The sequence below is a fragment of the Ursus maritimus genome, unplaced genomic scaffold (assembly GCF_017311325.1).
Source record: "Ursus maritimus isolate PB19 unplaced genomic scaffold, ASM1731132v1 scaffold_34, whole genome shotgun sequence".
NCBI classification, from domain to species: Eukaryota; Metazoa; Chordata; class Mammalia; order Carnivora; family Ursidae; genus Ursus; species Ursus maritimus.
Window position 1 is genome coordinate 686,191 of NW_024426008.1, and position 15,687 is coordinate 701,877.

Here is a 15,687-nt window from a genome sequence, read left to right on the forward strand (position 1 = left end):
TCTGCACCTCACTCTTAAATGTTAAAGAAAAAAGGTGTGTGTGTGTGTGTGTGTGTGTGTGTGTGTATAAAGGAAGGGAATGTGGGGCATATGATAAAACAAATGTTAACATTTGGGGAATCTGGGTGGGGGTATATGGGAATTCTGTGTATAAGTCTTGCAACTTTCTGTAAATCTGAAATTATTTTTAAAGAAAAAAGAAAAATCCCTCCATAATCCCATATCCCACCCTACCCCTACCCTTATATACATGTATGATTTCACTTAACAGGCATCATTTTGTATTAACATATACGGATCCTTTTAAGACTCATAGTTTTGCTACTTAAAAAAGCTGGAAACATGAGTTTGTGCTTTTGAGCTATAATTTCCTTATTTCCACAGAATAAATCCCTGAAGTGAGAAAAAAAATACACATATGCTTCCCCAGATAAGTAGCTCTGATCCAGAAGGCTTTTTGTAAGCAAGCAGACTATGGCCATTACACAGCAAAATTGAAGTAATCACCAAAAATAGCAGAATTAAGCCTTTCTCTTCCCTCACCCTCCAACATGATGGCAGATACACCATTTTGATGTTCTGAACATGGAACGTGTAAGGAACAGATCTGTGGAAGTCACCACCCGCCTCAGCCCCCCAGACTGAGCTACTCTGCTGGACTTTTGCACTTTCTGGGAGGTGGCAGTGGTTAATGAACACGGTTTTACAAAGCCATGTCCTTTGGTAAAAACTTGTAGCCAGGATCCTAAATAGAATTAGGAGTCAAGAAGTTGAAGGACTTTGGGAATAATGGCTCCCTTGACATTAAACTATTGATGGTGGATAGCGTCACCACACACTGCTCTAGTTCCCTGAGCTTTTTTACCTGTTTTTCTTTAAATGTGATTCGCAGGTTGTTTGTTTACTCTAAACTCAGTGTTGTGCAGGTTGAGTTCCTAACACAAACTTTCGGCAGCAAGCATGTGTCATGTTAGTACCAAGCATAAGACACTGGGAACTGCTCTGTGCACAGGTAGGCACAGGTAGCCTGCACACTGCCCCATCACTCAGGAGTGGTGTCCAGCCGCACCAGGCTGAGACCACCTTCCAGTTCAGAGCACTTTCTAGAGGAAGGTATGGGAGCCAGAAATTGGGTGTTACACACTCTATCAGTTTTTCTTAAAATGTCATCATGAGAGCCAATTGACCTAATGATGGGGCCAGGAACTTGTTCAAATGTGTTAGTACTCTAAATGAGTAATGTTAAATCAAAACCATAATTGTATCCCTAGCCTAAACTGCAAAAGAAAATTTAACCGGTTTAACAGACTCCTGTGTAGTTTTTTTTACGGGAGTGCTTTGTGTAGTTACCAAAAAATAATTCATTTTTCACCATACAATCACTTCCCTCATGTGTCACTTAAAGTAACTGCCAACTTCAATTGGCAAAATAGCCCCAGGACTGGCACCATGAAAAGGTCGCAAAGGCTAGCAGTTCTCTTAAACCTTCTGGCTCCCCCCGCCCTCCCGGCAGAGGTCTGCAGTACGTACTTTTCATCCGTGAACTTCTCAGGTGTAAAGTCCGCCTGTCTCTCGGTCTCATAGGGTCGATACTCCCTGTAGGATCTCCTCTCTGCTCTGTCAAGTGTCACCTCTGTCCCCCGGCTGTCATTCCATCCCTGTTGCTCCCCTCTTCTGGGAGCTCGCTTCTGGCCTGCCAGGGACAAATCAGAACAGAGAGCTGGGACACCAGGTCCATGACAGCACATTTACAGTGAGTTTTAAATTCACAGGAAAATCTGGGAAGTTTGGAAACACTCAGAGAAGAAAAAAGCTGTGGATACTATCACAGCCCAGAGTCGACTACTCTTGAATAACACAGGTTGGCAGTGCGCAGGCCCACACATGCTTTTTTAGATACGGTCGTGTAAATGTATTGTCTTCTCTAGCTTCTCTGCTGTAAGAATACGATATATAATACATATACAGTGGCAAGGCTTCTCGTCAATTAGTAGTTAAGTTTTTGGGAAGTCAAAAGTTCTATGTGGATTTTCAACTGCACGGGAGGTTGGTAACCCTAATCCCCACCACATTGCTCAAGGGCCAACTGTACTTCCTGATAAAACTTTTAAGATACATTCGCTTTCTCTTCTGCCCTAGGAACTATAAACTATACCGACTAACCGACAATCACAGGTATCTCACAGAGCGACAGCTCTGCATATACCCATTTGCTACCTTCACTACTTTTGACAAAAGCAACTTTGTTAAAACAAGGTAGTTAAGCTCCACACAGAAAAATTAAAGGATAAACACTCTGTATTTCAGACTGCAGATTGCACTTCAGATAAACTATGGTTTATCATTGGCTACTAAGGTTTTCATTTCTAAATAGTCCTACTGCTATGATCTTTTTTGCTTGAAAACAGATTTTCCTGCTCTCCTGCTTTGTTGGGTTTTATACATTTATGATCATATTTCCCAATATGAGGCCAAGTTGTTACTTGCCGACTCATACAAGGACCAGTCAGCACTCAAAGGTACATCTCTCATTTGCAGAAGGCCAGCACTCAGCCAGGGCCACTACAGACTTCAGTCTCTCCCTCTCTCTTTCTCTCACTTTACTCCTCTATAGTTTTGATGCTTTAAAAATTCTTAGATTCTATGTCTGAAGGCAGCTATTACTTGGTAAATACACTGTGAAGAACTCTGTCACTTCTTAAATCATCTCCCAAAAATGTATTTATTTTTCTTTAGATACATTTAAAAGGTCTCCATCTCAAACAGGATGTACTATTTTCATTATAGTAGCTTCGATTTTTCTTGGTATAACTTACCCTTCACATTGGTTGTATGGCTATAAAAATATTAAATGTATTTTAGTTAATGGGTATTTTTAAAATTCCTAGATTCCCCTCTTAGACAGATAACACATGACTCTTAAGGAATCTGTGTTTATACATATTTTTGTTTTCCTACTCAATATTTCCCATCTGAACTTTTTACTGGGCACATGTAAATATTAACATAGTTCCAATACCTTACTGATCCCATTTTAAAGGCAAAATCAAGTCTGTGACACCACTAACATAAAGTTGTGCAATTTATTACTTGTTAGTTAACATAAACTATTTTTTTTTCAAATATGAAAAGTTACATAATAAATCTAAGTTCCATCTTTAGTTAATGTTCCATAACCTGGAGAGGCTTAAATCCAATTTGCATCCTGATGTCACAATCTGAGCTTATGACATGTTTGGGATATGGGAAAGATGTTGTCATAAATAGCTCATTGCTTCTCTTGCAGAAACAAAACAGAGACTGACATTTGTCCCAGGAGTATGCAATGCCAAATCTGACGGCATGTATATTACTAATAGAGATCAAATTTGAAACGTTAGATAGAAAGTGTTATTATGAAAGTTAATTATCTAACAAGTTGAAAACTACAATAGACTATGACATAGCAGCAATTGGCTAATATGTCAACAGCAACCATTGTTTTCAATACTTTTCCCTCAACATAAAAAGTTATTTTGATGCAGCTTTAAATTTCCTATTTATAACCTATTTTTAAAAATCTTAATATTTCCACTCAACTACAGAATTATTTAGGAGCTTATCCCACCTTTTTCGCTTCCTCAAGGTTATTTTTTTAAATTGTATCAATTAAATTTGGAATTCACCACTCAAAATGACATTTACTGCATACTTTGTATTAAAACTTCTTCCAAAGTTTTGGTATACAGATTAAAAACCATTAACTATAACTGGCTACTTATTAGAATAACTATAAATACACTGCAAACATTTCATTCTCTCCCCAAAACCCAAACAAAGATAAAAGGCGTCCAGTTTTCCCCCCCACAATTTAGTGCTAAGAGATCAAGATTGCAACTGAACCTAGTTTGTTTCTGTGCTGGGTCAGCAGCTCCAAGCAGATAATGCAAACACTGAATTTCTCTAGCCCTTTCCAATAAAAGGCTGGCACATGCTGTCTGATCACTGATCTAAACCCAAGCCCATTTGAAGGGACAGAATACAACAAAATTTACAGTGAGATTTCCTACAAAATAAAGTTGAGCTTTGACTCAAAGACAATAGTTCTGAAAGGTTAGGAAAAGCAAAGCCAAAATAGCCTCTATGGATTTCAAGAATGAATTTATCGAGCAAGGCTTCCCCAAGGGTCTACATATGTCGTTAAATAGTGAAGGGCATTAAAAACCTGTTTCTATGGGAAAATCTTATGATTTCCACATCCACATCCAAAAATGTTTCCAATATATGTCAAACATGTTTTGACTTTGATTCTTGTCCACAGTGAGCATTCACTTATTCTAACTAAATTAAAAACTTTGAATGTTAGAAAAATACAGTCCATATCAATTAGGGCTACAAAACCTTGAGAGAGTAGCTCTCTATAAATTTAGTACAGTAACTACATGAATGGAAATTAATGAGCTGTTTACTCCTGAAATAACACGTCTGAAAAAGAACTGACAAATGACAAAACTTCCATTCTAACTACAAAATTAACTAAAGATCTTTAATATAGATCTCAAAAGCCAGATCATCTGGATCATGAACAACTGACAGAAAAAAGTTATAAACCCACTAGGTTACAATGCTAAGTGAAAGCAGGTTGCAGCTCAGTTTACATATCATTTAAATTTAGAAAAAAAGAAATAGCTCTGTATGTACATAAATGCAAGGTGTTAACAAGAAAAATAGATTTTTATTTCATACATTCTGGAATTGTTCAAAATTCTTATAATAAAAATGTATAATTTTTAATATTAAAATGGTTAAAAAGCAATATATTAACAGCACTCAATGCAGTTTCATAATATTCTAAAGGATAAAATACATTATTTACATTTGTTAAAAAGTAAAGGGAGAGGAAAAGCTTAGCCTTCCTCAGTTCTTTCATTACTATATTTATCTAAATAGATTTATGAGAAAAATGAGACTATAACACAAAATGTACACTGTATCTCGTCTCATTAACCGTTGACCTAGGCTCATAAACGTACTGGCCTACGAGCATGGGGTTTTCAGATATCCAGTAGCATTTAAAATAATTTTCAACATCTTTATTATAGGGACTTTTCTCATTCTCAAGTGATATTGTTGGACTGAAGTTTTCACAGATAAAGGTAAACATCACCTAGCTGCACGAGTCAAAGACCCAACACTTAAGTCAGGAGTTGGTAATCTCCGGGCTGGGAAGCACAGCTTTAATCAAGCAAGGAACAAGCCAGTAAAGCCGAGTTGAATACAGTGCCAAACAGTGGCTGGAGTGGTCGAACGACACATCTTAATCTTAACACTCTTATTAAGCAAACCTAGGACCACTGCCTTATTTTAGGAAAACAGAGAAAACACAGCTGGAGTCTCGCAGACTACGAACTGATGCAGTTCAGGTGATTAAACGACTCTTAAGCACCTTCCCCGGCCAGATGCCGACAGTGGTATCTGGCTAAACAGGGTGTGGGGAACTTTCAATATTCTTGTTGAAAAAGTTAAAGGTTAAAAACGCTTTTCTTAAAGCAGCCTGAGTTAATGACAAGCTATACATCCCAACGACACTACATGCTGTATTGAAAAAATGATGCGGGCTGGCTGCTGGAAGCTACCGTACATAAGGGGATGGGGTTTATGGTGATGGGGTGAAAGTACGGAGCTTGGAAAGAGCCGGGGACCCCGCGTCCGCCCCCGCCGCATTCTGCTCTCGGCCCTGACGTCACAGCCCGCCCCCGCGGTCACCCAGGCCTTCGCTCCATCACAGAGGCCCGAACCCCGAGCCCCCGCGATTCTTCACACACCCTGGGCTCTCGCCACCACCCCCAGCGGCCGGGTGCGTCCTCCTTCCTCACCCTCCCTAAGAGGGGTTCTTCTCCCTCCTCCCCACCACGCTTCTCTTTTTTCCTCCGGACCCGAATCTTGCAGTGGTTGGGCTGGAGGATGGAGACAGTCTCTGCTAGCTCTAGATTTGAGCTCCCGGGGGTAGCGACCCCAGTTATCCCCGCCCCAACACCACCCCAAGCATCCCTCAACTTTGCAAACTTGTAAAGGCTCAGTTCCAGGATTCTAAGACCCTTACTCCACGCCCGCACTCCCCCCACCCCCGCAAGGGGGCTGGGAAAGGCTAGAAGGGGCGTGACAGCCCCCTCCCGTCCTCTTTTCCTACCTTTCTCCGCCACAAGGACCCTCAACTTAACCCAAGTCTTCCCAGAGGCCCCTTCCGTTTCTGGATCTGGACCCCCTGACCCCGGACTCGCACTGGGGGTCGAGAGGCGGCCGAGGAGGGGTGACCTCCGTGACCCCATTCTCCTTCCCTTCCTGCCCACAGCGCCTAGCCGGGGGTGCCCAGGAGCCGGGCGGGGCGCGCGTACCGGGTGGCAGCGGGCCGCCCCCGGGGCTGTCCGGCTGCTGCACGCCGGGGGCCGGCAGGCTCTTGCGCTCCTTCTGGGACTCCCTCCGGCCGCCGCCCGCGCCAGGTCTGTGGCCCGAGGCCACGGCCGGACTCCTGCCGCCGCGGTTGCCGGCCCCGGCCGCCGCCGCCTCGTCGCGCCTCTTGCGCTGCAGCTGCTGCTGGCGCCGGTGCTCGGCCTCGCGCAGGATGTCGAACGGGTCAGACTCGTCGTCCAGCAGCTGGTGGAAGCGGTTGGCCACGACGCAGCCGAAACTCTCCTGCATCGCGGCGCCTGCGGCGGCCGCGGCCACGGGGCTCCCCAGAGCGCCCTTCATGCCCCGCGGCCACTGCGGGCCCACCGCTGGCAGCCCACGCGAGCGAGTCTCAGCAAAGCCGGCGGCGAGGACCCATCCTGCCCGCCGCTGCCGCCCTCCCTGCCCTGCCCGGTCCCGTCCCTCCCGGCGCCCGCCCCCGCGCCGCCGCCACTGCTGCCCGCCCAGGCGCCTCCCGACAGCCAATCGGCGCACGCAGACACGCCCCCTTTCCTAGCCGGCATCCCTGGAAGCCCAATCAACGGGGGGCTGCTGTCACGTCACGCGACCTCTATGCCCCTCCCCCCGACTCAGCAGAGAGGGGCGGGGCACAAGGGGCGGAGCTACTGGGGGGAGCGACGAGTCTTGCAGTCCAGGCGGCTCCGCTGTGCGTGTGGTTCACGGCCATTATTTGTGTTCTTTCTGGGACTAGGTCTGTATTCATTATGGACCACTCTTCTTTGAACTTTATGTATTCCTCTAGCCATTCAACTATGTATTGAACACTTAGTGCCAGGCATTATGTCGTAGGAGATACTAGCTCCGTGTTTGCGTGAATCTTAGTCTACAGACAGAAAAGTGCCCTAAACGAGAGGCACAGACTTTTCTACGCGCCCGAAGCAAGGGACCTGACCTAATTAGGAGGCCTGGAAAGGCTTTCCCTCGGAAGTGACGGTTAAACTGAGATACGAGGGCAGGAGCAACCGCAAGTACAGATGTCTTGAGGTGGGATGGAGCTCAACCCTTTGAAACGCAAAAGAAACCACTGTAACTGAATTGCAAGATCTGGGGGAGACCCTTACTTTTTTCTTTATTCTAGGAGCAGTGGGAAGCAAATTTTAAGCCTAAGTATGTATTTAAAAAGGCCAGAAGGCCACTCTAGCTGCGATGTGAAGGACTAGGGTGGAGGCAGGTCAGAATGGCCGGAACAGGACCAAGCAAAAGATTGTTGCAGAGCTCCGGGGAAGAGTTGATGCATGTGACTTGAATTAGAATGGTGGCAGTGGAGGTGAAGAGACCAGTAGGTTCAAGAGCTATTTTGGAGGTTATATCAACAGGACTTGGTGATGCACTAGATAGGGGTGTTGAGAAGAAAAGAAGAGGGTATGATGACTCCTATATTTCGGGCTTCTACAGCTGGAATGGTGGTGTATTCCAAAGAAATAGAGCACTGGAAGAGTGATGAGAATCATGGATTCAGTTTTGGACATGTTGAGGATTTGTTTCGTTTGTTTGTTTTGTTTTCAGTTGAGGCCTGGAGTTCAGAGAACTCTGAGCTGGACAGTCCTCCAGGAATTTCTGCCTGGCACCTGGCTGCCTATCCCATAGCCCTTCCTTTTCCTCTTACACTTTCCCAGAACCTGATTTTGTTACAGCATCAGGTGGCTATATGGCCCAGGGGAAGCTGGGCCTCCTTCCAGGCTCAAACTTGATTCATCTTAAATCATGCACTGTAATTCCATTCTCTTGCCAATGATTAGTGTAGGAATAGGCTCTTGGTGCAAATCTTCCCTGCAGGGAAGTATTCTGGAGGATTCCTGAAAACATTTTTCTTATTTCTAAAAACAGGACATAACGCCTAGAGTTGCTGTCACTTGTTGTGACTATGAGAGTAGCAGAGCAGAAGGATGAAGAAAACCTAATTCCTTGGTTATCCCCCTGGAGAAACTCCCTACCTCAGACTTATTATATAAGATGATAAATAACATTATTGTTTAATCTACTTTTGGTTGTCTTTGTTGATTCAGAAGCATCCCGTTAGAGCATCTTGCTCAGGTGTGTGATGACCAGCTTTTGTTTTCCTTTAATAGCAAATGGAAAAGGAACCCTTGACCCTGACTGCTGCCAGGTTTGTGTTTTACTCACTTATTCAATTTTCTGTCATTCCCAAGGAGGACAGGGATGATGCCTGTCATTCGCTGCATTCTTATTCATTGCAATTTCTATTCCAGTGCTTAGCATTCTAGGTGGTTGTATGGTACGTCCTCAGTAAGTATTTGTTGAATGAATGAAAATTTTAGATATTTGGTCATCTCCTTTTTGGCGTCAGCAGACGTTTATGATCAAAAGCCTATTCTTTTTACACAAAAGAATTGAGAGCAGGTGTTCAAACAAAACCTTGTACGTGAATGTTCATAGCAGTACTACTCACAATAGCCAAAAGGTGGAAACAACCCAAGTGTACGTCAATTGATGAATAGATAAACAAAATGTGGTACTATGGATTAATATTTGGCTATAAAAGGGAATGAGGTACTAATATCTGCCACAACATGAATGAACTTTGAAAACATTATGCTAAGTGAAAGAAGCCAGACACAAAAGGCCACACATTATATGAATCCATTTATATAAAATGTCCAGAGTAGGCAAATCCATAGAGATAGAAAGCAGATTAGTGGTTGCCAGGGGTTCAGGGGAAAGGGGATGAGGAATGACCATTTAATGGGCATGAAGTTGCCTTTTGGGATGATGAAAATTTTCTGGAATTTATAGTGGTGGTGGTTATACGAAATGTGAACGTACTAAGTGCCCCTGAATTGTCCACTTTAAAATGGCCGCAATAGTGTACTCAGTGAACTTTTGGAGTCATGGGCCCTGTGGGCTGGGGCGGCCTGAGCCAGGGGTCCTGTGCCAAAATGCTTCAAAGCCTTGTTAAAAATCTTTGGGTCCCTATGAAGCCCTACTATATATAGCCAAGTTTACCAGGAGATCTGGGGAGGAACGGGGTTGATGGGTTTTGTCATTTATAACAGGAGTGCTGATAAAAGAATAAAGCTTTGAAAGCTTCAAGTCCTGCATGCTCATGGTCATCATAAACCAGCTTTGCTTGGGAGTACAAATCAGACGGAATGTCAGTTTGGCTGTAGATTTCAGCTAGCTCTGTTGAATGGGAACATGGAGCATCGCTACACCCTTGTAGACGTGTTGTTTTCTTTGTGGCATGAATAAATACATGTCCCTGTGATGTGCAAAAAAAAAAAAAATGGCTACAATAGTAAATTTTATGTGTATCTTACCACAATTTTTAAAGCATATATTTTGGAGTTAGACCATAATTTGAATCCTGGCTCTGCCACGAATTCACTTTGTGACCTTGGAAATGTTCCTTATTTCCGTGCCTCAGTTTTTTCATCTGTAGAATGGAAAAAAATAATGATACCTATTTCAGGGGATTGTTGTGAAAACTGGGTCAGATAATGCATAGGAAGTGTTCAGCACCATGCTTGGCACAAAGTCAGTCCTCAAAAAAAGTCATTATCAACATTATTAGTATCAACATTATCATTTTGAATTAGACTTAAGACTATGTAGAGTCGTGATGAGACCTCATTATTGTGAGGTGGATGAAATTTCCAAAGATTCTTCACCTAACATCACCACATGCACCAGAGACCATACTTTGAGACATACTGCTTCAAGCCAGAGTGTCTCTGGCATCTTTAAGCTGCCCGTCACCAAGCACCAACACCAAAGAGCCGTTACCACTTGAGAGAGGGCCTGTCCTCTTCCTACTGGACATCTGGAGGCAGCCCACTCCCTTATTTCTTTTCCAACACAGCCAACCACAGTAAGTTCTTCAGGCATGCCCTGTGAGCACTGCATCCTAATTTCCAAATCATAACTGCATAAAACAGTTGTAAGTCAACCAATCATGGCTGCTCCAGGTTTGAGAACACCTTTACAACCACTGAAATAGAGATGAGTAGTCTCCAGCTGGCATTAGCTGGCCATGGGTTTCCTTTGGGGCTATTGATTACCATAGAATTTACTGATGGTAACTTACTAAGCAGCCTCACATTTTTTGCTGATTATTTTTCTTCTGGGAGATTGCATCCTTAAATGCACACCTGAAATTCAACTCTACCACATTCCATGAGTTATTTGTAACGTTGTGTTTAATGTGGTCAATTTAATAGACTGGGTTTTTTTAAATAATCCAAGATATAAAAACCATCTTTAGTAATTATAATACCAAACAGAAAACACACACACACACACACACACACACACACACACACACACCCATATAACTTAGAAAATAAAGCATACCAAAAAATGTGGGGAGTGGGTGCTGAATAATACCACCAGCTTTTCCATTAGCAGTTATTTATCTGTACCCTTGGAAATGCAGTGAAATTTAACTACTTACAAAATGTTGATTACCTTAAGTTACTTAATATACAAATTCCATTAGGAATAATAAAATAAAATACACTAAAATCTTCCAGATTGATGGGAAATTCACAGAAAGATCAGTCCAGAGTTTAAAAACATGTAGCTGTATTACTGTTAGTTATATGCTGGTAGCAATGCTTAGGTGAGGACCAAGGCACAGGGGCCAGGCAAGCTGTAAAGGGTCTGAGTTTTTGTGAATCACCAACGAGTCGCATTCTATATGCTCTGTTTTGCCACTGGATTACTGCTACCCCTTTGTCTGCCTTTTCTCCTCCATAAAATTAGGATGATTATAATCAGTCCTGTGTTCCTCATATGGTTGATGGGAAATAAAACCAAAGACGTAAATTGAAAAAAGTAAAAGATATTATATTATTTTACAGTTGTTTCCACTTGCTTATATAATATATGTAAGAACAAAACTATTTTTCTTAACTCTAAGAGGATCTCATATTTTTTATGTCAGTTGAGTCAATTGTGAGAAGATTGATAAAGTTATAATTCCTGATATAGCTGTTACAAGATTGGTAAGTGAATTTAAATTCAGTTTCCCACAGGAAATGAATAAAGCAAGTATGTAGTCTCAAAGTTAGGGGCTGTAGCACCATAAGCCACTAACGATCAGGATGCAACAGGAGAACATTTTGCAAGCCAAAGTCCATTCATGATGACCAGATACAGAATATTTAAGTCCAGAAAGGACCTGTGCTCAACCTCAGACCACTGTGCTAATAGAACAGACTTTTATTCTAAGTTCCTACTATTGAAATCTTGATCTTGATTGAAACTTTAATCAAAGCTAAATAAAATAATTTGAATTCAGAACTTTTTAGTTCCACATTTACTCAGGAATCCCAGAACTGAATTGTTGGCCTGTCTTTGGTCATGTGTACACCTTTGAGCCAGTTGCTATAGTAAAGGGCATTTAATTCTCTGATCGGCCAGGCCAGGGTCACAAGGCCAAGCTAGAGTTTGGTTGTAGTCAGCCCCCTGAACGCTGGGACAGAGTGAAGGGGGGTGGTTCCCGGAGGAAAATACGGTTTCAATACTTGCATATGGGAATAGATACTGGGCAGGAAACACATGGAATCCCCCACCAGTGATGACTGGCGTGGGCGGTCATATGCCTCTGGTAGCATCGGACTCTTGTGCCTTGTAATTCCTTCTTCTTATTTCTCCTCCGTAAGGCCAGAAATTATATCTATCTAATTTCTGTATCCCTACTTTCCCTTCTTTCTGGCCTCTTCTTTCTGGCCTCATCTTCACTACCTGGAGAGGTGCCCTTCATTCAGGAAATATTTGTTGTGTGAATGAGTGAGTTTCTTGTTTGTATGCATGTGCTCCTGACAAATAATTTTGCATGTGTTAAAAATAAAAATGCAACAAATTAATTAATGTGTGAAAATTAATTAATACGTGCTACATGATCAAGTGGGTGTGATACTGTTTCTGAAAGATTCCTTATTCTACACATTCACTAATAATCATAGCCGAATTCTATATAATGCTTGCTAGGTGCTGGCCGTCATCCTAATTCTGTTCATTTAATCCTTAATCCCCAATACCTGGCTGCTCCTGAGTTATATCCTTTTATAATAAACCAGAAATCTAGTGAGTAACGTGTTTCCCCGAGTTCTGTGAGCTGCTCTAGCAAACCCATTGAACCTGAGGAGGCGGATCCTGGGACACCTCTGATTTCTAGCCAGTCAGTCAGAAGCACAGGTAAAACCAGCACTTGTGACTGGCATTTGGAGCAGAAAGCAGTCTTGTAGGACCGAACCCTTAACCTGTGCAATCGGGTCCTGTCTCCAGGTAGACAGTGTCAGAACGCAGTTGAATTCTCACTCTGCTGGTGTCTGGAGAGTTCGTAGGTGCTGTGTGGGACCCCCCCCCACCACAATGACACAATGAACTTGGTGCCAGAAGCAAGAGACCCAGGGCACGTCAACTGGGTTTTTGAGGGTTGGAAGGAATTCACTTTATTGCTTTGGGTGAAATTATACAAACTCATGGGAAGAAAGTAAAACTAAGAACAGTACAAAGACAGTAAAACTCATAAAATCTCATTACCTGGAACTAACCACTGGCTGTTTCGGACACCCTTCCAGTCTTCTTCATGCGTGCATACACATATAAGCTTACTGTTTCCCTCAGCATTGTCACAGACACAGTTTTATATCAATAAATACACCTACTTCATCATTTTGACGGTCCCAGTATATTCTGTTGTGTGCTAATGCTTTATATATCAGTCTGAGTCCAATCGAAAAACAGGAGCACACAGTAATTTAAATGGGAGACAACATAGAGAATTATTAAGCTGTGACAGAAGAGTAACTATAAAGATAGAAAATACAAAAGAATGAGATCTTGCCATTAGCAGAAACATGGGTGGACCTGGAGGGCACTGTGCTAAATGAAATGTCAGAGAAAGACAAATACCATATGACTTGACTAATATGTGGAATCTAAAAAAACAAAACAAATGAATAAACAAACGAAAAGCAGAAACAGACCTGTAATTGAGAGAATAAACTGATGGTTGCCAGAGTGGGGGGAGGGGGAAAATGGGTGATGGCGAGTGGAAGGTACAGCCTTCCTGTTATGGAATGAACACGTCACAGAGATAAAAGGTACAGCACAGGGAATGTAGTCAATGGTATCCAAATAACGTTCCATGGTGACAGATGGTAGCTGCACTGGTGGTGAGCCTAGCATAATGTACAGACTTACTGAGTCACTATGTTACACACCAGAAACTAATGTAATTTTCAACTATACTTCAGTTAAAAAACGAAGAAGAAAGAAAAGGAATTCTAAAAAGGGTACTTTAGGGGACACCTGGGTGGCTTAGTCAGTTAAGCATCTGCCTTTGGCTCAGGTCATGATCCCAGGGTCGTGAGATTGAGGCCTGCATTGGGCTCCCTGCTCAGCGGGGAGTCTGCTTCTCCCCCTGCCCCTCCCCCCCACAGCCCCCCCTCAAATAAATAAATAAAATCAAAGAGGGAGGTACCACCATTCCCTTTCTACAGGTGAAGAAACTAAGGCACAGAGAAGCCAAATAACTTGCTCAAGATCACCTGTAGTATAAGGTCAAGATAGACCAAGATACGTGTGGTAACCAGTAATCCCTAAATCTCAGCAGTTTAGTACAAAGGGGTTCATTCCTCACTCACACTGCAAGCCCAACAAGGGCCAGGGCAGAACACTTGCTCTTCATAGTTACTCAGGGCCCAGGCTCATGGAGCCTCCATCTCAGCCTGTGTTTCTGTGGTGCCTGAGGTGGGGAAAGGATATATGATGAATCTCTCATTGACTTCCTTTTTAAATTTTTTATTCTAATTCCAGTTAGTTAACAGACAGTGTTACATTAGTTTCAGGAGTACAATGTAGTGATTCAACAATTGCGTACGGCTCCCTGTGCTTATCATGACAAGTGTACACTCCTAAATCCCCATCACCTATTTAACCCATCTCCTCACCCCCTTCCCCTCTGGGAGCCATCAGATTGTTCTCTACTGTTAAGAGTCTGTTTCTTGCTTTCACTCACTCTCTTATTTTTTTCCCTTTGCTTGTTCGCTTTGTTTATTAAAGTCCACATATAATGAAATCTAATGGTATTTGTCTTTCTCTAACTGACTTATTTCACTTAGCATTATACTCTCTAGTTCCATCCATGTCATTGCAAATGGCAAGATTTTATTCTTTTTTATGGCTGAATAGTATTCCACTACATATCACATTTTATTTCTCCATTCATCAATTTATGGACACTTGGGCTGCTTCCATTTCTTGGCTATTGTAAATACTGCTGCTATAAACATACATGTGCATGTGTCCCTTTGAATTAGTGTTCTTGTATTCTTTGGGTAAATACCCAGTAGTGTGGTTGCTGGATCATAGGGTAGCTCTATTTTTAACTTTTTGAGGAACCTCCATACTGTTTTCCAGAGTGACTGCACCAGTTTGCATTCCCACCCACAGTGCACAAGGGTTCCTTTTTCTCCACATCCTCACCAACACCTGTTGTTTCTTGTGTTGTTGATTTTAGCCATCGTAACAGGTGTGAGGTGATGTCTCATTGTGGTTTTGATTTGCATTTCTCTAATGATGAGTGATGTTGAGCATCTTTTCTTGTGTCTGTTGCCCATCTGGATGTCGTCTTTGGAGAACTGTCTGTTCATGTCCTCTGCCCATTTTCAAATTGGATTATTTGTTTTTTGGGTGTTGAGTTTTATAAATTCTTAAAAATATGGAACGCTTCACGAATTTGTGTGTCAGCCTTGTGCAGGAGCCATGCTAATTTTCTCTGCATTGTTCTAATTTTAATATATGTGCTGTTGAGGCGAGCACAATCTCTCATTTACTTCTAAAGCTTCTGTTTGCTTATCACTTCGACTTATAGTTCTTCAACTAAGGCAAGTCATGAGGCCATACCTATCTTCAAAGGGGTTAAGGAAACACAATCCCATGTACTCAGGAGAGGAGAACGAGGATATTTATAAATTAGCATCATGGCCAACACATAGGGCAGGCCAGCCCAGGCAAACTAAAGCCTGTACTCTCAATGCATATTCCAAAATACAGGTAGGTGGTGTATACTGAGGAATTAACTTTAACCAAAGGATGGCCTGGCTTTTCTTTCAGCTAGTGGAAGTGCTCCCTAGGTCCCTGGAATATCCTGCCTTGATCAAACCCCAGATTTCCTCTTCAGTTTTTTCCACCATCTCCTCCACTCTTTCACATGCTCCTAAGGTCCTGTGTTCCCCAAACACCACTGGCTTCTTCACGCCTCAGCAAGCT

General features: G+C 42.6%; 1 protein-coding gene and 1 non-coding gene across 3 annotated transcripts in view; both read right to left on the bottom strand.

The window, feature by feature from the left end:
* The window catches only part of HABP4 (hyaluronan binding protein 4), a 40,432-nt gene extending 33,614 nt beyond the window's left edge, over positions 1-6,818 (bottom strand). Inside the window, exons 1-2 of one of the 2 annotated variants that reach the window (XM_040620140.1) lie at positions 6,375-6,818; positions 1,531-1,693 (exon numbers count right to left, since the gene is read on the bottom strand). In XM_040620140.1, coding sequence (XP_040476074.1) covers positions 1,531-1,693; positions 6,375-6,729 — 518 coding nt within the window. In that variant the 5' untranslated portion in view covers positions 6,730-6,818. The remainder of the gene's footprint in view (positions 1-1,530; positions 1,694-6,374) is intronic. The other variant, XM_040620139.1, reaches the window with a different exon arrangement.
* Positions 6,819-15,130: 8,312 nt separating this feature from the next.
* On the bottom strand, positions 15,131-15,237 carry LOC121100155. Its single transcript, XR_005831896.1, has one exon. It is a non-coding gene; the product is annotated as a U6 spliceosomal RNA (small nuclear RNA).
* Positions 15,238-15,687: the final 450 nt, after the last annotated feature.